This window comes from Arctopsyche grandis, chromosome 1 (assembly GCF_051622035.1).
Source record: "Arctopsyche grandis isolate Sample6627 chromosome 1, ASM5162203v2, whole genome shotgun sequence".
Taxonomy (NCBI): Eukaryota; Metazoa; Arthropoda; class Insecta; order Trichoptera; family Hydropsychidae; genus Arctopsyche; species Arctopsyche grandis.
This window is the reverse complement of record NC_135355.1, coordinates 19,895,486-19,918,022: the sequence shown is the minus strand read 5'-3', so window position 1 is coordinate 19,918,022 and position 22,537 is coordinate 19,895,486. Positions and strand designations below refer to the sequence as shown.

Genomic DNA, 22,537 nt, shown 5'->3' with positions numbered 1-22,537 from the left:
TGAATTAAATTCAAGGTTATTTTAAAGATTTCGTAATTATGTACCTATGTAAACAGTTAATTGCAAAGCTTATGTACAAGTATCATCCCCGTATTAACAATGGCCAAACTTGTACATATTTCAAATCACATAGTATTAGTGTTAATTTTCGACCCAATTTGTGAGTAACTGTTTCAACAATTAAATCAGGTAAATTGGCAAACTTTGATAGAAACGATCTACTTGAATGTCACAACTATCAAAATCGGACAATCTGGAATACAGAAATACTTAAAATCAAAAACAACTTTTTTCATTGAAGGTTTGAATCGGAGCTTTAGTACGAGACCTTTCAGTCGGTAATGCGAACTGGTACGGCTGGAATATTATGATATAAGTTAGGTATTATATTAAAAGCAGCAAGGCAGGTAATTTTAATCGCTTCATTCACTATTTCAAAGAGGAATGTAATTTGATGATGCAATTAGTCGACATGTTTCAATATTCGGAACAAAAAGCATCTAACTAATTCGCGAACGTGGCGTAGATGGCGTATTCCCCTGCTTACAAGCAAACACTTGTGAAATATAACGTTTCATATTGGAATCGGGATTTTTCGCATAACGTTTCCAGCTTATGCGGCGTATAAAAGTTGTTAGAATTTTCCATGTAAGGTCGTCGTGGATATTTTCCGAGTGGGTTATACGGTTCGTTCCATAATGGCGCGCTGGGTCGGTTTTCGCGCTATTTCCCTTTTTGGGTCATTAGCTGCATCTGGAGCTGGGCTCGCCTTATAACCTGTCTTCGCGTAACGCCACCCACACACTTCTCTTCTCTCATACGTATGTATGTATGTATGTACATATCTACTCATATTTAGAGACAGTGGTGAACTGATCTCCAGTCTCGTGTGCCCCGCATAAATCTTCCCCCTTTGGATATTTTATATCGCTGTGTGTGTGTGTGTGTGTGTGTGTGTGTATGTGATGCTGACGTCTGCTGGAGGCCACGTGAAAAATGAACAGACGACTCGAATCCATCACCATTCTTTCGACACGATTTCAAATATACTTTTGCTATAACTTTTTATACTGCGCATGACAATATCGACATTTCAATTTTAGTTTGCACGGAAGTTTGATACAAAATAAATTGCGTTACAATGTTATATTATAGTGCAGTGATTCCCATCCATTAAGGAATGTGCAAAAAGAAATTAATAAAATACGTTTAAATCGGAGCATGTTGATAAATCAATGAAATACATGATTTTTACTTTATTTATGTACGTAGTAACAATAGATTTTGTGATCGTGCGAAAATTCGAATTCGAGATTTTGACTGATTCGAACTCAGAATCGATCACTGATCACGTTTTCACGATCTAAAAAAAATATTGTCTTAAATAAAAAAATAAAAATTAAATCTTAAATAAAAAAATAAAAATTAAATCTTAAATAAAAAAATAAAAATAAAATCTTAAATAAAAAAATAATAATTAAATCTTAAATAAAAAAATAATAATTAAATCTTAAATAAAAAAGTCTTGTGTGTCAGTGTATTTTGGGGAATTTTTGACCACCGTTCGAACACCATCGTTAGTCCTATCGAACTGAAACTTAGTTTGGGTTACTGAAATTCTTATCGACACGACGTAAATTTTTTTCAAATTTTTAGGTCGACTGGAACGGTACCTCCCCTTATAGGTATCCTCTTTTTTTAAATTCAATTACATATCTTCCAAACCGCTAAACCAATCCGACTGAATTTTTTTTACATGTAATAGAAATTATAAATTTTTTACTGTAATATTTTTTGAATATTTTTACCTGAACCGGAAGGAGTAGTTTTACTCTAGAGAATCGAGGTTTTTTATGTTATACTCAGAAACCTTTTGGTTTATTGAACTGAAATTTCATATCTAGAAGTTTAAGCTTAATACCAAGTTATTTTTAAAATTTGGTAAGCATTCGTTAACCGGAAGTGGCAGTTTACTTTTGTGCGATTTTTCTTCCAAAATTTTTTTCGACCCCTTAAAAATGTGTGCTCGTCACGAAAAAATTCAAGTATAATTCTTGTATCAATGTGATGAAAATAAAAAAAAATCTTGTGAAATTCGTATACAGTAGATTTTGTGTAAAAACACTTACATATGTATATAGAGCATATTGTAAAACAGACGGTTGATATTTTATATATGTGCATATGTATGTACTTAGTACATACATTCATATTTTCGTGCATATGTATAATATATCGTTCTATACATTTTTAAATCTTTCGCTACTACGCGATTCAGAAATAAAATATTTTTCCAGAGTTGAAGAAAGATTTATATTCGCGTTATATTACTATCATGTACATACATATGTATGTATGTACGTATAATACCTAATCTGCTTATATGTAGTACAAAGTGATACATTACTGTCAGATTTCGTCTTCCTATACTATTGAAATAGTAGTAAATATTAACCGCTTCGATTCATATTGCTGCAGGTTGCAGCTTATATAAATATACATACATATACAATGTATATATATTGGGATATTTAAAAACTACATATATGCAACTTTGCAAATTCAAATATAAAAAAATAACCATAACGCGGGCAGAAACCCCACTAGATATAAAAGGTAGGGTTGCCAACTGAAAAGTAAAAAAACATTTTGTAAGAGTAAAGTCTCGACATTAAAAACTAGATCAAAATTTAACATAAGATCGCTCAGAACGGCGATTGCCAACTTTTCGGACCTCACAAAACTACGTCTCTTTATTATTTCTTCTTCTTTACTACCGTACATGTCAATTATTTGACCTAAATATAAATAATTATTTACTACTTCTGGTTTATCATCGAATGAGACGCTATCAGGCATGCAATAACTATTGAAAATTAGATACTTACATACAGGGCTTTTTTTCCCATGTAACGTGGTGGAACGGCGTTCCGGCACCTTTTTTCTCGGCACTTTTTATGCTTCAAATGAATATTATTTTTATTTTTTTAGCATATATGTAAGTTTAACCCGAAGTTTAAAAATGAAAAAATCTCTTGTTACTTCTCAAACGCTGCTGCCGATTCCCTTAATAAAAAGCCGACAACAATAACAGAAACGACGACAGAAAATCTAGAAATATCGGTACAAGTTGATGTTCCTGAAACGTCCCAAGCTGATCTCGAGAAGAAAAGCAGAAATCAAAATGATTGGCCAGATTGCTGGTCATTATAACTATAAATAAATTTTTGTTCACAAAATGAATGGTTGAACATACACAAAATAAAACTTGGACGCACATCATGCAGAAATGGAATAGAACTCTTGGAATTGAACCGACCATGAGAATGAAATTTTCCAAAGAATGCGCCGACACTGAAATCACATATTTTTGGAAAGATAGAAAGCTACAATTGAGCTCACTTCACTGAGAATCTCTATCGCACACAAAGCAGCGTTAAAAATTATTTCTGAAGCCGAAAAAAAGAAGATTGAAAATAAAATTTAAAATTATCATCTCGTGAAAAAGTACAAAAAACAACAAAAATTTTTCCAACTGCGTTTAACACCGATTAATATTTTTATGGACTTGATTGATATTGATAACGTAACGGCAAAAGGAATATTTGAATTCTTACTCCAATGTCTTGATTTTTATGGGATGACAGAAGATTAATTAAAAAAGAATGATTTCGGTAGCATGCGACGTTGCTGCTGCGATGTTACGATGTAAAATGGATTGAAGAAATTGTTGACAGATTATTTTTCTTTAACTATAGTTTATATATCTATAGCATTTCGCTAATCACAGATTTAGAATGATTAGTAAGCGAAGTTGTGAAGGAAATTTCAGGAATCAATAGATTCAAATCATTTATTGATAAACTTGCTTATGTTTTATACCATTCTTCTCCGAAAAATAATAGAGAACTGCATTTACGTACAGAATCACTAGGCGTTGAAGTACTGAAAATTGGAAGAGTACCCGTTGGGTGGCATCTAGCTTGTGATTAATTTTGAAGAAGCGATGAATGATCCAACATGAGACAAAAATGATAAGTGTACTTACGATAGCCTTAGGAAAAAAATAACATCTTATTGGATCTTGAATTGATATGTGACGCTCTTCAAGAATTATCAGAACTAAGTTTAGACCTACAATATTTAATTTTAAGTTAATTTTTTTAAGAGAGGAAACATAATTTTGGACACTATTACAAATAAGCTAAAGCTGCTGTTAGCAATCTGCGTTGTCGTGGAGTTACACTTCACGAAAAAGCTTCAACGAATAGTATTCCTATTAACCGGAATTATTTGATTCCACGTTAAAAGAGTCAATTGAAAAACTAATGCTAGATAAAAAAAAAAGTGGAGTTTGTACTTTGGGCTTGCGTACTTGACCAAAAATATAGGCCTGAATATATTGATAATCGGTTGACATTTGGAGAAAGTGAAATTAGAAATTTGTCAACCACTAGACTACAATTAGACGAACTAGAAATGATTCGCGAATATATTCTGGAAAAGATATATCCGGAAAAGCTTTTACATTTAATGTATGCCCTAAATTGAATTTATATATTTTTATAATTTTATTTTACATTTAGCCATTAGTTTTGTATTTGTATTTGTTTGTTTGTCTAGTTTAAGATAGACCTGTCTAAAATAAAAAAAATAATAATGATACATTTTCTTTATTTTTTTATGCGCTTCGAAGCAAATGAAAAGCTGCTTTCAAATTTTATTTAAATTATATTTGAATACAATATAATTATTTCTAATAAAAAACTTGACAAGAAGTGAGTTCCGGCACCTTTTTTTTTTAAAAAAACCCTGCCTACATATGTACATACATACGTAGGCAGGGCTTGTGGATATATGTATATCCACATTTAAATATATGTATGTATGTAAATCAGGCGTACAGCTAGAATTTTTCTTACGGGAGGGAAAGGCAATCTTGCTTTATCCGAGAATAACTTTATTAATAAATTTTTAATACATATGTATGTACGTACATATGGAAATATATATAGAATATTAATTAGGATATTTTTAAGAATATCGGAAACAAAATATGTTTCTTAATTAATGTCCTTAACAAAAAATGCATGTACATACATGCATATATATGTGTACATGTGATTTTTTTTCGGAAATGTACATATATTAAGTCTTTTATAAATATATATGAAGAGAAGCCTCTACCAGTTCAGTGCTATTAAACGGCAACAGAAATTCAAGCAAGCTGTTTATATTCTTCACTAATATCTAGCCAAAAATTAATAACCAAAAATTAATAATAAATTAATAACAAAAATAACATTTTTTTACCAACCTCTTCTTAGTTCAGAAACGATTTTGTCGTGTGACGAAGTTTGGGTTCTTATCCGATCGTTTTTTTTTTTAATTCAGCTTTTAAAATGCTATCACTTGAAAGTTCAATCAAGTTCTCCTTTTCCTTGATTGATAATGTCGTTGATGTCCGAAAATGTTCATATCCAATTGTTTGCTTCTTCAGGTTTGGGGAAGTATTGCGTAAAAGACGATTTCAGCCCTATTAAATGTTCAATTATTTTCTCGTATATCCCGATACAAACGAATCTTGTTTCCTGATAAGAAATTATGTAAGGTTTCAAATATGGTATAAAAAATATTGGTATTTTTCTGATTTTAAATCATTTATTCCTGCATGTCCGCCATTACTGTATTTTTCGCGTACCACCAACCATTAACCCCGTACCACGGGTGGGAACCGCTGATCTAAAACATGTCGATGATATTTAATACATTAAAAATTAATTATAAATAGCAAAATGATTTAATAACTTAGCGAACGAAATGCAGAATCGTCCGGAAATTTTGAATTAACGATTAATTCTCCGAGTCCTTGAATTTGGCTTTCTTCCGGATCCTGGAACCCTAATTAATTGTCCTATTTCATTAACTTTTTTCCCAAATTTTTGCACACAACCCTACTCGACGAGAAATACATATATCGAATCGCGACTCCCTCTTTCGTGAAAGTCAAAATCACCGTTTTTACATCGGCCGACATATGGTGAGGAGATGACATTTTTCGATGTGATGCTATTGCCACGAAAGAGCACACTAATAAATTAATAGCAACGATTTTTAGAATAACGATTTTTAAATTTGATTGGGGTAGGAACAGTTTAAAAATTTGTTAATCTGCCATAACAAAAATTTGATTTGTTTATGGCAGATTGAAAGGTTTGTTTGTCTGAAATCAAAATGCGTACCTTTTTGTCGCTCACTGTATGTATGTACATATATATATATGTACATGCGTACATATGAACATGTATATTCGATATTTTAAAATTTAAATTACAGCCAATATTTCAGACTTTTACACTTGATATGTATGTATATACATACAAATTTTATTTATTTTATTTTTATTTTACATATATACCAGGAAGGCCTTACAGGTAAATCCCAATGCGCCTTCCTGGCCAATTACAAATACAAATACTGCATTTTTATTATAAGTCGTTGAATTGCGAGACACTGAAAAAACTCGCAAATTAACGAGACATCTATGAATTGTACATAAATTTTTATTGTACATCAATCAAATTTTTCAAATAGTGGTGACATAGTAGGTAGGAAGGATTTTTAGCCAATTTTTTTTCCGGGAACCGTTTCAACAATGAAATCAGAGAAAATTGGCAAACTCTGATAGGAAACGATCAACCTGTAGTCACAAATCCAGGTCTGACCAACAGCATACTCTGAAAAATTCATTTTCATTCAGGGATAGAACCCGGCACCTTCTTGACGGTAAGCAGAAGCTTAACGTCCGAGCTATGCTGCTGGCTAAATTATTGAGTTGATATTAATACATGTGTACATAAAATAGATTTTATATGTAAAAATATTTTGCTTGCTTAGAAATGCAGGAAGCGTTTCAAAGTGATCCTTCATGTGAGATCTATAGCGAGTAAAAGCGATATGGCAGATTGTTGGACACGTAAATACGAAGGGGCTATCGCCAGGGGCGACAGCCCCTTAATGCCTTATCTTTTCCGGCTAATGCGACCGTCTGGAGGCTGCATAATAAAACCGAAATCCCATCTAGCCGCCGGCGACGTCTTTCAACCCCTACTTCACATCCCCCCCAAACACATATTTTTTCACCCTCCCGCTCTTCCACCTCACTTGAATGTCTCCGCTTATATTGTGTCTCAGCGAAAGCTTCGCCCCAGGGCGTCGCTTTTTTTTTATTCGGAACTCGGCTTTCGCCAGCTCCTTAGCGACTCTAATCTGAGCGGACCCGCGAGGACCCCTATTTATTTTTTTATTACGATTTTATGTATCGTAGCGTCTTTATCTCTATGGCTACGGTGTTTCTTATGTATCCTCAGTTTGGGTTTTTCTTTTCTTTTGCTATTTTTGTATTCGGATTTTTAGCATTTGCGTAACCGGAGTGCGCTCTTTCGGATAATTTGTATTCATGAAAAATGATGTAGCCTACTAGCTATGGTCTCCAAAGAAAATACATAAATTCTACTGAATTTCACCACTGCGCTATATGTATTATATTATGTTCGCACCAAGTATAGATAAATAGTTTATATAGTTTTTTATATATACATACATACATACATACATACATTAAACATATATGTACATATGTATGTATGTAAATTTCTTTACTTCTATTTTTTTGTTAATACGTAACATATTTTATATTACCAAACAGAAATTTTGAACCCATCGACTATGCTCTCTGTCCAAGTATTATATACATACATAATATACATTGTACATATTTAGATGGCTTAGTGCACAGATATTTTATGTCCATTTTTGAATTTTAAGTTTGTAGATGCTGGAATAATGCAGGTTGTTCCTTTCGAGGTAATATATGTATACCACATAAATTACCTTGAAAGGAAAAATCTGAATTATTATTAAAATCAATAAAATTCGATACAAATCCAAAAATGAACATATGTACAATATCTGTGCCATAAATCATCGATATGTTCATATGTACGTACATATACTAAATATGTTAGTGTGATTAATAAATCACTGATTATGTGTTTAGCCCGGTAATAAATCAAATTATTAAAAATCATCATCAGATTATTGAAAAATGCATCTGGAGTACAAGTTTTTACGAGGAACATTACACAGACCGTCTTTTCAAACTTCCGAGTTCCATCTACACCAATATAAAATATTATACTTCCAATTTATTTTAAATTCCTTCGTGCACACAGGGCTAAAATCTTCATTGGCACCCGATTTTAATTCTTTAATTTATATTTTATTTTAAAGGTCGCATATTTGCTACTACGGCTCTTCAAAAGTTCGCTACTACGTTCGAAAAGGCAAATTCTCCTTGGCGCGAATTCTTTCGAAAGCGGTCGAAAGATCTTTCCCTTCATTGAGAGTTTATATCTCGGTCTTAAAATTTTAACCAGTGGTGGTTAAAATATTATTCAGGCATCGCAGATTTTTCGCCAAAAATTAGGTGGTCATACATACATATATGTATTTGTACTTATCCAATACTTATCGTAAATATTTGTACCATTAGCATAACTAATTCTTTAGAAAGGATACATTTGACTATTGATACTCCTGTCTTAGTTAATGACTGGCGTGTATTTAATTTATCAGTAATTTATTCATCAACAAAAACAACCAAATTGTCAGTAAATATTTCGAAATTATTAGTGAGTATTCCAAATGATCAGTACGCTGTGATCAGTTGTCATATACTCGGTTATTAAACTAAATAATCAGTTATTAAACCAAAATAATCAGATAATAATATGAATCGGTTTATGAATATTATAAACCGATAATCAGTAATATAATTTAAAAATGATCATTTCATTTTGACAGCCAGAAAATCGTCAGTGTTGCCATATCGCATTATGGCTCCTGGTATAAAAAATCCTGATGAAATTTACCACTAAGCAAAATTCTTTTAATAATCTCCCCTCCCTCTCCTTTTTAAACCCCCTCAGTCCTCGCCCCTCGCTCTAGGTTAAGACAGTGAGACTGAATAATACCGACCCTAACAATATAATCTTAAATGAATAGGTCCAACTCTAACTTAACCTTAGCTAACATGACCCTTAAATAAATAAGTGTTGGCTGCTAAGATAATTTTTTTTGTGAAAATATTAATGAAATAAAACTAAAAAAAAAGATGTGTTTGGATGTATTGTATATTACTATGTGTGGACCATGAAGAGAGTGGGAATGGGCAATATCGGGGCGACGCGCTATCATCCAACTGTCAAAAATTATAATTTCACTGATAGAAAATCATTTTTGATCAGTATTTAAATAAAATACTGATCATAAAAGATTTATTTACTGATAACAAAAATGAATAATTTACTGATCTTTATTATATTCTACTGATCATTTAGAATAATATTTTGGTCAAGTTTATAATTAATTACTGATAAATTTTTAATTTTTTACTGACATCTATTGGAATTATAAACTAACCAAATAATTTGTTGTCTTAATGATTTATGATTCTTAGTGTTTTGTACAATTCCAAAGGCACATAATTAGTATAATCGCTCAGTTATTATTATTAATGTTTATATTATCGTTATAATTACTAGATCATTATTATTATGATAGTAAATATAATTACTATCGTAACAATTACTTAAATTTAAAATCACTCGACCTAGCATTTCCTTTCCAAAAACCACTCGTTTGATTACAAGGGTGTATGTTGATGTTTGTGGTGTTTCAGGGTGCTTGGGGTTACACGTCTCGCTGGACGAACGAGTATTCAATCGTGTTGACCGGTGCGGCTGTGTACCATCGCTACTACCACGATCTTTACACGAGATGGCTTCCTCCCCTGCTGCACAAAGCGGTTGCCCAGACAAACAATTGTGAGGATATCCTCATGAACTGCTTAGTAGCACATGTCACACGACGACCACCACTTAAACTCACCCAGAGGAAGCAGTACAAGGAGCCACCACAGACTGCGGGAGCCAGGTGCATAAGCCTCAATATATAAATTTTGTAACCTATAATTAAGGTGACCATATTTTCCAGGACTCAAAACGGGACGCTCCGCAAAAAATTATCCCCTCTATGTAACTTTTTTTTTTCAAAGACATGTTAAATGAATCAAGTAACAAAATATTTTAATGTTAATTTAAAATGAATATATTGTTTTTAAATGTATATTTATATAATAGTATTTGGTTTTGGGAAAAAAGTTTGGAAAAACAAGGATTTAACAATTTACAAATTGTTACTTAAACAATTTACGGGATGAACTCAAAGTTCGTAAAAAACGGTAGTGTCCCTGTCAAAACGGAACATATGGTCACCCTATCCATGACAGTTTATGTACGTACTGGTACATGATCAGATCAGTGCCAATGTGAGCTATGTAAGTTTAAAATTTCGGGGCTTTAGTTTCTAGAAATATTTTGTTTTTATGGCTTGCATTTTTTCGATATCACCTCCACTACTTTTAATAAATCTTTTTGCTGTTTGTAAAGTTCGGTTTTATTGTTCAATATGTGGTTTTCAATTTAATATACGAACTTCCAATAAGTTAAAAATCTTTTGATCTGTACTACATATGTATAATAAATTTTGTGTTTTTTTTTCATTTAGTCATTTTCATATATAAAAATAAATAAGAATTGTATGTACATTCATATGTTTTTATGTATATGTGTACATATATGTTAATTAAAATGTTGGGAAACGTCGTACTGAAAAATTCAATTGATGTGACAACCTTGTCACATTCGGTGATGCGATTTTAGAAAATCGTAACAGTGCCGATACATACTTGTCACACATTTAATGAATAAAAATGGCGTTATTGATAATAAAAAAATCTTAGGTATGTATGTGAACGTATATGAAGCTTTTAGTCTGTCATAATGTTAAGATATATCTTCTACATTCGCTGTATAACCTTATGAGAAGAAAAAAAAAGTAAAAATCCTCTCAAGTCATTTCTCATATTTAGGCTATAAAGGAAAAAAAACTCTTCAAAAAGCGCCCCGTCTGCACGGATTATGAGTACATCTGCACGTTTTTAATGCGTTAGCCTTCCTCCCCTTTTCATTTTGAACCCTGTTTCTCTTTTTGATATACAATAACAGACGTCTCCCAGTATGTATTATACTAGAGTATACTAGAGAAGTGGGGGTTTTTCTTATGTTTGCGAAACACTCAAAAGTAATCGCGCGTCGGTGTGCCATAGCACCGCGCACTTTTCTTTTCTTTTTCACGTAACCTCATTTTACTTTTCTCCCCAATTTAATTTGCATAACTTTAAAAAGGCAAAAGAAGAAATCTCGGGAGGTTTGCCCACCCATCCCAGTATCTTCGCGTCTATATTTTCTACCCACTGCTGTTTATACTTGTGTGTTCCAAAGTGGAAGTTTTATGAAACACCAATTTATTCGTAAAGCTCCCTGTGGCGCCACTCAAGAAGCCGTCAAATATTATTGTGAAATATCCTTTTGAATTGTTTCTCTTATTGTAAATTTCAGCTTATCCCTGTATAAGATTTTTAACATAATTTTTTCATGCTGGCTATTTAAACATGATACATTTTATAAACGAGCGTCATTTTTTCTCGAATTCTCGCTTCCAAGTTTATGTAGCATCACGGCCGACCAGCTTTATCAGCTTTAACTTTGTGATAAAACACACAAATTCAGCCCAAATATCAGATCTTCACCTCTCTGCCCTCTGAACCCCCGCAGCGGCTGTAAATAACCGGGGCTGGCTCAATAATATATTCTGAAAGTTTTCGTATTGCGGTTTCGTCGACGATGCTGAAAATTTGTCTCGGAACTTGCGTTTTTACACGCACCTTTAATCTTCGGATTTCCTCGTCCTTTATTTTATTTTATTTCTATTGACTGTTATTAGCGGAATATTTTGAATTCACATACTTATAAACATTTGCTTGATTGTTATAAATTTGTGATAATTTTTCCAAAAATATGTTTATACGTATGTATGTACATACAAATGTATTATGTATTATGTATGTATATAATATTCAACTTCCTATCCACTCTTTTACAAACGCTCAACTTGATTAAATGAGCAACGCTCATACATTTAACAAGGTCAACATGTCAAATAAAAAAATATTTCCAAATGGCAGTATGGCCAAATTTAATTAATTACGTATTTTTTCACAGGTCTCCGTGGAATGACCCAGACCACTTCATCCAGCGACAGTCATGTCTTAATACGTTCGCCGCCGTATTCGGGTACATGCCTCTGGTCAGGAGTCGTGTTAGGTTGGATCCAATGCTGTTCAAAGATCCCGTGTCCAATCTGCGCAAGAAGTATCGCCAAATCGAGCTGGTCGGCAGCTAACGAAGGCCTGATTTCTAGACGAATTTTCCTGGACCTTCCTCCAACGCTTGAGACAAGAAGGCTGACATAGGATGTTTCTTAGTAAATTAATAAGAGTAAAGCGCGATTTGCCAACATCTCAATAAAAACGAAGATGAATTCTAGTTTTTCATTAAATTGTGCGATATTTGTCCGCATATTAATATTAGGTAAGATGTATGGACCCGTCTAAGATGTATGCCAAAGGCTTTCAATTGAGACTTGAGCTTATGCTGTCGATATAAATGATAAGTTGCATTTTTACTGAAATTATTGATAAAAATACTAAAGATCGAATGGAAATCGTGAATATTTATATTTTTAATAATCTTACAATTTTAAATTTTAAATTGAATTATTGCCATAAGTATGCTTGTCAATTTTATAAGTATTAACGTTATGAATGTGTCAGTGTTTTATTTATTTATATATTACATTACATTATATAGATCGGTGTTTTTTTTGTTCCTAGAGTAATACGTGTTTTTCAGGTCACTTTCTCGAGATTCACTCGGTGCATGATTAAATAGTTTGTTATTCAATTTGGGCCATTTTCACATAATCGTGTTGGCTCATTGTATGTAAACATTGTTATTAAGTGCCATTTTATGGAGATTTTTATTTAATCTAATTCTACTACTAATGAAAGACTATTTGTACTTAACGTTCTATATTTTGTTTTTATTTTTTATTTCCTGAATTTATTAAACCTGCATATGTATTTTATTTTTTGTAAGTTACACTTAGTTTTTAGTTCTGGACGACTGTCGAATACAAACATCGATTGGTTCTATAATTTTACTCGTCGAGTTTTTGACCAATAGTTGTGCAGTATTCGAATGTACGAATCATGCGTCCAATTATAATAAATTATACAGATGTACTATGTATGTAGACCTAGTAGATATAATTTCGTCGAGTATGCTAATTTTGTTTTCGACGCGATTAATCTTGTTATATGCATATTGATAATCATTACTTATATACCTACATACATATATTATATATAGAACTTTATTTAGTGTGTTCAACCGATTTTCATGACTGGCTCCATTCATTTCCAATGATTTAATTTCGCGAATGTCGCAAATGATTTCATTTCAGTGACAGTGTCGGTATTGGACTTTGAATTTATGTGAATTAACTATTGTTTAATTTCGAAAATAAAGCATTAATTGAGCTTGTGTTACTGCGGTCTGTGCGGTTCGCCGATATGCTATGTAATTATTGGTCGCATTTTGACATCGTTTTAATATGTCGCCGTCGAATCTGTTTAGTAACACGAGTCCACGCTAATAATTCACATGCATCTGGTTTGTAAAAGCTTTTCCCCTTGCAATTAAATGTCAATTATAAATTTCAGTATATCCGATTTTGCTTGCACGCTTGTGATTTATTTCCCGTAGTTCTACCACACACAATGTGAAAAGTCAATTCTTTATTTATAATAGTACTGTAGCGTAGACGTGAAAATGTGTTTCCAAGATTGCAGTGAAAGACGCAGCGAGTAGTGGTACGGGTAGCTTATTGTTGTTGATCCGCTGGCCAGCCAGCTCTGAATGAATGCACAGAACAAATCCGCCGAATATTTATACACGGCGTGTACCCTCAGCACAGAGAGATCATTGGTCGATGGATCGCGAGACATTATTGGTTGTTGTATACCGCTTGTTTATACGCCGAGGCCTTTTTGGATCGAACGCGCCATCAGATGATCAGTGCTAGTAAACTAGTGATCGACGAGTTACCTAATATCTACGTTACAGTACGTTTGTAGCTTAATTTGAGTTCCTTTTTTAATTTGAATTTCATTTCTTCATCTCAATTGGTGCACTTATTCAAATTATTTTATATCTTCCTCTTAAAATTGTTATCAAATACAGATCTATCTATTACTTTCGTTTTAACTAACAAATAAATACACACGAATTGAGCCCTGTTATCTACTGCGGATACACCTACTGTTGTATAATACAACTACGGTAGTCTTTCAACTTTTGTTTTTTATCTCTCGTGTTCTTTTTAACCGTACAAATTACGTTGCTTGAAAATGACTTTTTTTGGATATATACAGATTTTTTTAGTACAAATATTCAATTACAATAAATTGAATTCGTATAGAGTAGATTACTAGCATAATTTTATGACAGAATTAACTTCAATAGTTCAATGCGAATTATTTACCTGAGTGCATGAATCATCATCATTAACAGCCATTCATCATCCCATGCTGGGTGGAAGCTTTTCCAATACGCTTCCGCTTGGAGCAACTGCCATCTATCTCACCCCAAACATTTTTCTCACTATATCAACTCATCTAATCTACCCTTTTACTCTCTTTTGGGAACCATTTGAACACTTTAACGTCCAGTATTCTATGTGGATTGCAATTTACCGTCAATTTTCATAAACCGGTAAACGGTAAATGATTTTTCTTACTAACGATATACTGGTATTTACCGTAAATGAAAAAAGTGGATTTTTTTCATAGATTACATAAATGTATATGGTTTCTTTTTCTAAAACCGTTAACCTAGATTGAATAATTACCGGTATTTACTAGTGGCGAAATTTTGCCGATTTGCCAGTAATCCGGTATACTGGTATTGCAATATCTAGTCTTCTAGCAACGCGACCCGCTCATTACCATTTCAATCTCTTCACATACCTAACTGTGTCAACTATCCCTGTCATACTACTCACTTGTGTGTTTCGTTATCTATATTTCCTCGTAATGCCGAGCATATAGCGTTCCGTACTACATATATGTATGTACATTTTTATAAAGTTTTTAGTTTTCATGTGACTTTGTATTAATCGAAACTTGCTTGTTATGTGAGTGTGTGTGCAGGGTGCGAGAAAAAACCTGAAGTTTTACTTTTTTTATCCCGAAAAGCTATAATAATATCAAATGTTCCTGACCCGCGATAAGTTTACGGCCTCCTTAACGATGGAGGCCCCCGGCGAAAACAGGCAAACGCGACAGCCCATATTTATTAAGGTTGAGGGAAAAAGTTGGCGCCCCACCTGCTACTGTTGCTCTTGAAAATTTATATAAAAATACTAGGGGGTGAATTTTCCACACTCGTATTTCGCGATACACCCAGACTCTTTGCTACTGGCACACCTTTCTAGTAGGCACTTGACAAACGAGGAAAAGGAGGAGCGAGGAGGCGACGAAAGCTTTTGAAATTAAACCTGGATTCACATCATAAACTTATTTTGACACATCGGACTACTCAAATTAGTTTCGTCTCGCTCATCTGGAACTTCGCGCAAATTATCACTCACACACATGACGGCATTTAATAATTCTGGCTTTATCAGGTCGTGTCACGATGATAAGGAGTGGGTCTTAAGTAACGTTGCTGAATAAATGGATGTATGTATGTAGATGGTGTTTTATTCACATGATATATTAAATTATGTAAATAAGTTTGTAGAGTTTCAGTTTCTAGCGTGACTTTTTCAAAAGTTACTCTACATATATCCAATTAAGCATGTAATAATGTTACTTATGGCCAACTCGATACCAAATAAGGTGCATATATTTATCACTATCAATTGAATAATTTTCCTAAGAATTTGTCACTTCTTAAAATGTATGTATTTGACATTAAGCGACTGATTAATTTAACAGGTATGAATTAACGATAAAATATCCAAATTATTTTCTCTTTTAATTATATATTTATTATCTTTTATTTTAATACGAATTTATTTATATAAGTCTTATATATTAATATATTTAATATTGCATCTTAAATATATGTGAAATAATGATTTTTATTTATGAATAACATATATTTTCACATTCCTTATTGTATCATTGGTGTAGGATATTTTAAATGTATTTATAATCAAAAATTATACTAAAAATATTTTATTTTTCAGTAATCAAAGAAGAAATTTTTTTGTCTTTCAATGCATTTTTAAGATTATACTCTTAAATAAGATCGGTGCATTAATTTGCATTAAGAGCAAATCCAAAGGCAAATATAATTATTAAACAATTATGGCTTCGTGCGGTTTGAAGAATTGAACGTAGTCGTTAATTAAAACTTAACTTTTTCGTTCAAGTCAACGATAACAACAACAAACCGACTGTTGTAATAAGATTTTGATCAAGACACACAAAAGCAACTAATCGCATACAAAAACAAAGTCTTCTCATCCCAGTTTCTTCCCATCCTTACATCATTATAATATTGAACCTTAAAGTGACTTTGTTTTTCAAATCTAATCAAAAAGTTGATTGGGATCAATCGCGGGCGACTTGACTTGACAAGACGACATTTCATGCCGAAAATCAAATTACAAATAAATTATTTGATGTCAATTAATATTAATTACGATATAAATTAATATTAATATACGATATAAGGCGTAAACGTGCCATTTATATCATTATTATTTGCTACTATTTTTTTTTGAGCATTCGTAACATTTTTGTGAGCTATCATTACACTATAAAATGGATGAATTTTTTATTATTTTGATTCGCACACTGAGGAAAGTATTTTGGTTAAAATTTTATAATTTAAAATATTGGATATTTTAAAATCCTAAGATGTCTTCCAGGGTTTTACGAATAAAATGAATCATATCTCAATTATATCAAATTTTATGTACATCCCTTTACCGATATAAGGTCAATTCTATGGTTATTGTTAATAAGTAGAAATTGTCAAATTATATTGATGCAATTATTTTATATTCTACGCCCGCATTCCTCTTGAATAGATGTGTTGTTTCATGATCATCGTGATTTAAGGTCCTGTGAACAAAAAAATTAAAGCTTACATAAATTATAAAAAAATAATACTATATTTGGATGAGTGCTATGTGTAGATATACATAATAACGTTAAAAGAATAAATAATCGTTAGTTGAAATTTTTGTACAGTTTTTCTATGTCGTTGAAATATGATGATATAATATATATATATTAAATGTATATAAATATTTTAATTTTATTATTTACAATTATATAAAATATATTTAAATGATTAAAAAATTGTATGACTAACCGCTGATACAGTTTCGTGTATCTGTGCCCGGTGGTTTGTATATGTACATGCATATGTATGTACGTGTAAGAAATATATGATGTATAATAAATATTCTGAAATAATAAATTGACGAATAGAAATCCATAAACTGTTTTTAATATTTTTTCCCTAATAATGTTATTTTTTTAATTTCAGATTGAAAATTCATATCGAAACTATACAATATACCAACAAAAAAATGGTATATTACATGTATGTACATACATATGTACATATTATATCCATATTATTTTTTTCATGTCACAGTCTATAGTCCATATATACATATGTACTAGTGTAGGGCCCGTTGATTACAACGGGTGGTTTCGAAAAGAAATTGAAACTCGAATAAAAATAAAGTTAAAGATATGGAATCGACTGGTTTCGGAAAGACAGAGGCACAAAAAAATTAAAACTATGAAAAATATGAAAATAATGAAAAATATGAAAAAAATGAAAAATATGAAAAAAATGAACAAAATGGAAATAATGAAAAACATGAAAAATTTGAAAAAAATGAAAAAAAATGAAAAAAAAATGAAAAAAACTGAAAAAAACTGAAAATAATAAAATAATATGAAAAAAATTAAAAATATGAAAAAAATGAAGAAAAAAAAAATTTTGTTCCCCATACTGGTTGATGGTTGATCATATGAAATCGGAAATCGATTCGAACGAAAGTCGATTTTCGACGAAAGCCGGAAATACGCGAATGATTGGCCATCTTCTAAAGGATAATCGAATATACATTAAAGGATAATCGAGTCTAATGGCTAGCGTACCTGTTCTGGGCGAGGGGGCTTTCGTTCGATTCCGTGATTTGGAATTAAATTTATTTTTCAAATATCGCTAAAATATAAATTAATTTCAATAATTTCAATTAAAAATTTATATTTAATTGTTTTATATGAAAAGAAAAAAAATCGTTCAAAACCTCGCTAAATAAAATTATTATAATTACGTATTTTTATATGGCGAGAAAGAATATTTCAATTAATGTTTAAAAAAAAGGCGAAATGAAGAATTGGATTTGGCGTGATGCCCGTGACCATTAGCTCAATTTATGCTGCGTACGGACCAACCCAACGACGATTTTGGGCCAACGTTTTAACCAGCAGGATAAAACCAGTAGCGTGCAAAATATCGAAATAAAAATTAAATTTAAAAATTGAAATTAAAGATCAAAATTAAAACTATTATTATTATATTAAAATTAAATTCAAATATCAAAATAAAATTATAATCAATATATAAAATTAAAATAAAATATTGAAAGTTAAAACAACATGCCCAATTTAAATAAATTTTCGAGATTGACCTAAAATTAGATCATCAACAATCACATACAGGTAATCCTCGACTTTTGTTTGTCGAAGATGTTTTGACTTACGAAGATACGCACTAAGATCGAAAAAAAATCAAAGAATTATTATTTTTACTTCCGCGTAATGCACAGTTATATCATGTATTAGTATGGGTGACCGAGCGATCGTCGCAATTCGGTGCGTTGTCGGTATATCAATCGAATTTTTTTTAGTCTTTAATTGTTTCTCTCGACGAAATAATTCAATTAATTAAATCATTTCAGAGGTAAAATTTATCAGATAATGTCTTCAATTGTTTCTCTCGTCGAAATAAATCAAATAATTAAATTCATCTCGGAGGTAAAATTTATCGGATAATGTGTGATTATTAATTTTATTTCGACAAAAGAAAAAAAACCCTTTGACAAATCACCGACATTTTTTTTGTTAAATGTTTAATTGACGCCCGAAACACAGTAGTATATCGTGACGACTTTTAATAAGAAATAACAACAAGGTTTTTTTCGCTCGTAATCGGAGAAATTATAATATTTCTCTGGTTGTAATGCGTATCGTCGTAATTCAAAACATTGTTGTAATTCAAAACATCAACGATGATCTAATTTTAGCTCAATCTCGCTCTTTAGCTTAATTTTGATATTTAATTTAAATTTTTTAATTTAATTTTTATTTCGATATTTTGTACGCTACTGGTTTTAAAAGTTGGCCCAAAATCGTCGTTGGCTTGGTGCGTACGGAGCATTAGACCTATATTCAGGCTATTTGGGGTGATCAGTTCGAGTCGCGACAAAGTCGTCTCGTCGAAAAATGAATTTATCGATTTTTAGCGGTTTGGCGAGAGTTAGGACACACACACACACCCACACACACACACACAGATTACCGTCTTTATATATATGATGTACATGTGTATATCCGGTGAAATTTAATATTAATATAGTTTGTGTTTGTTCAAGAACTTCGTAAATTAGATTCATCGATTATATTGCATGAAAACGATTACGCTAAAAATCGATGTATTATATGTATGTATGTACATATGTACATTCATACACATGTATTTTGTATGTATGAAGTTAGATGAAGGTGTACTTAAATAGCAAAATAATTAATTAATAATATAGTTTTCACTATGATGCTTTATATATGCTAATGGACCAACAACCTTTTGCCTTCGCACAATGCATCCAAATCTCAGAGGAAATTATTATGTACACGGGAAAATTTTCACGGTCCAGTTATCTCATTTTCCTATTTACAGTCCTAGAAGATATCTCAAGAGGATTTCCGATAAAGATTCGCATACATATGTACATTTATTTTTTTCCGTTTGTATGTTTTGAACATAATATGTATGTACATAGAATGCAACCCTTCAGAGCGGGTGTTAGGCTGGTCGAAATAAATAAAAAAAATTCGCGTGATTTAGTATCCACTTGAGTCGGCCAATTGGGGCTATATTTTTCGCGGGTCCGCGGACCTCTCGCAATCCCGTCTCCGGCAGATATTTTGAAAAGCGTCACTGGCAAACCGACGTAAATATTCCTGTAGCACCCTCGAAATTCACCCTTCAAACGAGAAGAAATAACATTTTGACGGAAATTGCTATTCCAATGCTGCTGAACTAGATTCACCTTATGAAATTCAGAAATATTCAAAACTGCCGCTCTCTGTAAATATTATTATATATAGGTATATTGTTATTTAAAAATAGGTGAGATTTTCTTCTTTTATTTACTATGTAGTTTTCTTTCATATCATTTTATAAGGAAACAGCATGCATTATAAATATGGGAAATTTGTTATTATGAATAAGATCATCAATCACAAAACGGACATTTTTCATGTAATGAAACTTTCAAAAGGGAAATTTTTATCATATAAAAGATTAAGAAAACTTTCAATTGAATTCAAACACAAATTCCACTTTTAATAGTAGAAGTACAGAGTCCATTAATTGGGCTTAACGATATACATACATATCTACATATGTATGGGATTCCAATAACAGTACCACCGATTTTTGTCCAAAATTTTACCTTCGATACCAATACTACTGGTAGTACCAAGTAGACTAACGATACCCAAATTTGATAATCTAAATTTTATATTAGTTGAATTGTTTTGAATTTAAAAGAAAATGTTGTATCGGCTAATTTGTATGGATTAGTTGAATAATGAGTCACACTCGACATACTTTTTTTACCTGTTCAAAGGTGTTTTTTTTACCTGCCGTTAAGTGTATCAAATTTAAAATCAATGATTATTATTTCTGTTTGCATCTCGGAAACGCAAAATAAATTTATTACAGGCCATCAGTATTTTTAAATATTGTTTAACGCAAAATATTAAATTTAATGTTTTGCGATATATTTCACGAAATGAAGAACAGTGGACTTTTGCTACTTTCAAATATAACGGCTCATATCAACAACTCTGCCGGTGGAGGTTGCTTTATAATATATGTGTTATATATGTGTTGCTACGTTACACAACTGCTAACTAGTTGCAGTGTCGGTCTTCCGTTAATCGGGTTAAATTAACGATAATTTAACCGTTTCTAAAGTGTCTGTGTTTTGCAAGATTGTAAATATTAAATATTAATAGTGTGATAAAAAACCCGCTTGTTTATAATAGTGAAGTGTTTTAATTTCTTATCTGAAAATTGTGACGAATTTTCAACATGAAGAATTAATAAAATTTTGTCATTTGTTTCGACGTGTAATAAAAATAATTTGAATTTATATTTTTGTTTAATCATAGTGAAAAAGTGCTTGTGTTGTGTTTTTTGTTTGATTTCAATAATTTCGGTTATCAATAGTTTCACAATGTCTCGTTTTGAGTGCATTTACAGACTGTGTGACTCAATCAAAGACGTTCTATCTGGGGGAAATCTCCTTTCCAATTCCAGGATTTCTGATATATTGGTTGCCACCTCTCAAATTGTCACGGTCGCACGAGAGGAAGAGGAGGCGCATGACTCTCAGCGACTGATTGACCTCAAGCTAGCAATTGATGGTCTGGTGGAGGATTCGCGTGAGTTCAAGATATTCTTCGCAGATTCCTTACGTGCCCTGACTGCTCAAATGGAGGCTGCAAGGATGGTTTCTACTTTGTCTCCAACCCATGCTCCACCTGCAGCGGCGCGGCCGGCCGATCAGGGCATAAGCAAACGTAAGCGCCGTAACAAAGTGTCAAAGAGCGCTTTGTTGTCCCGTCCGGACTTAGCTGCTTCTCTTGCTGACGCTTCTCCGAAGACTGCTGTTCCTGCCGCCGTTCACAATGGAGCGTCGCATGCCAGCTTTCCATTACCTTCTCCATCACCTGCGCCAACTCCTGCAATTCGGAAGGCTTCTCTGATAGATGCAGTTTCTAAGTCTCCAATTCAATCTCAACGGTCTCAGAGGCAATCTTTCATCCGTTGCTCGGCTACTCACAATGGAGCGTCGCATGCCAGCCTTCCAATACCTTATCCATCACCTGCGTCAACTCCTGCACCACGGAAGGCTTCTCTGATAGATGCAGTTTCTAAGTCTCCAATTCAGTCTCAACGGTCTCAGAGGCAGTCTTTCATCCGTTGCTCGGGTATTGAAGATGAGCATCTAAAAGCTGTCTCCGATAAACGTTTTATTCATTTATTCTATCTGAAACGTGAGTCTACAGAAACTCAAATAAAGCATTATTTATGTAGGAAGTTGGGACGAATTGATCAGAACTTCACAGTTCAATCACTATCAGCTAGGGGCAGTTATGCTTCATTCAAAATAGGAGTCTGCA

At 32.3% G+C, this 22,537-nt stretch overlaps 2 protein-coding genes across 5 annotated transcripts in view; one reads left to right on the top strand and one right to left on the bottom strand.

The window, feature by feature from the left end:
• ttv (exostosin glycosyltransferase 1 ttv) overlaps nt 1-13,054 on the top strand; it is a 224,634-nt gene extending 211,580 nt beyond the window's left edge. Inside the window, exons 7-9 of one of the 2 annotated variants that reach the window (XM_077431220.1) lie at nt 9,743-9,972; nt 11,317-11,331; nt 12,186-12,366. In XM_077431220.1, coding sequence (XP_077287346.1) covers nt 9,743-9,972; nt 11,317-11,331; nt 12,186-12,366 — 426 coding nt within the window. Of the gene's footprint in view, nt 1-9,742; nt 9,997-11,316; nt 11,332-12,185 lie in introns of both variants that reach the window. The other variant, XM_077431210.1, reaches the window with a different exon arrangement.
• Nucleotides 13,055-16,153: 3,099 nt separating this feature from the next.
• The window catches only part of LOC143912207 (chitinase-like protein EN03), a 54,466-nt gene continuing 48,082 nt past the window's right edge, over nt 16,154-22,537 (bottom strand). For all 3 annotated transcript variants that reach the window (XM_077431459.1, XM_077431465.1, XM_077431475.1), the window contains one exon: nt 16,154-17,161. The gene's annotated coding sequence lies outside the window, so the exon portion shown is untranslated. The remainder of the gene's footprint in view (nt 17,162-22,537) is intronic.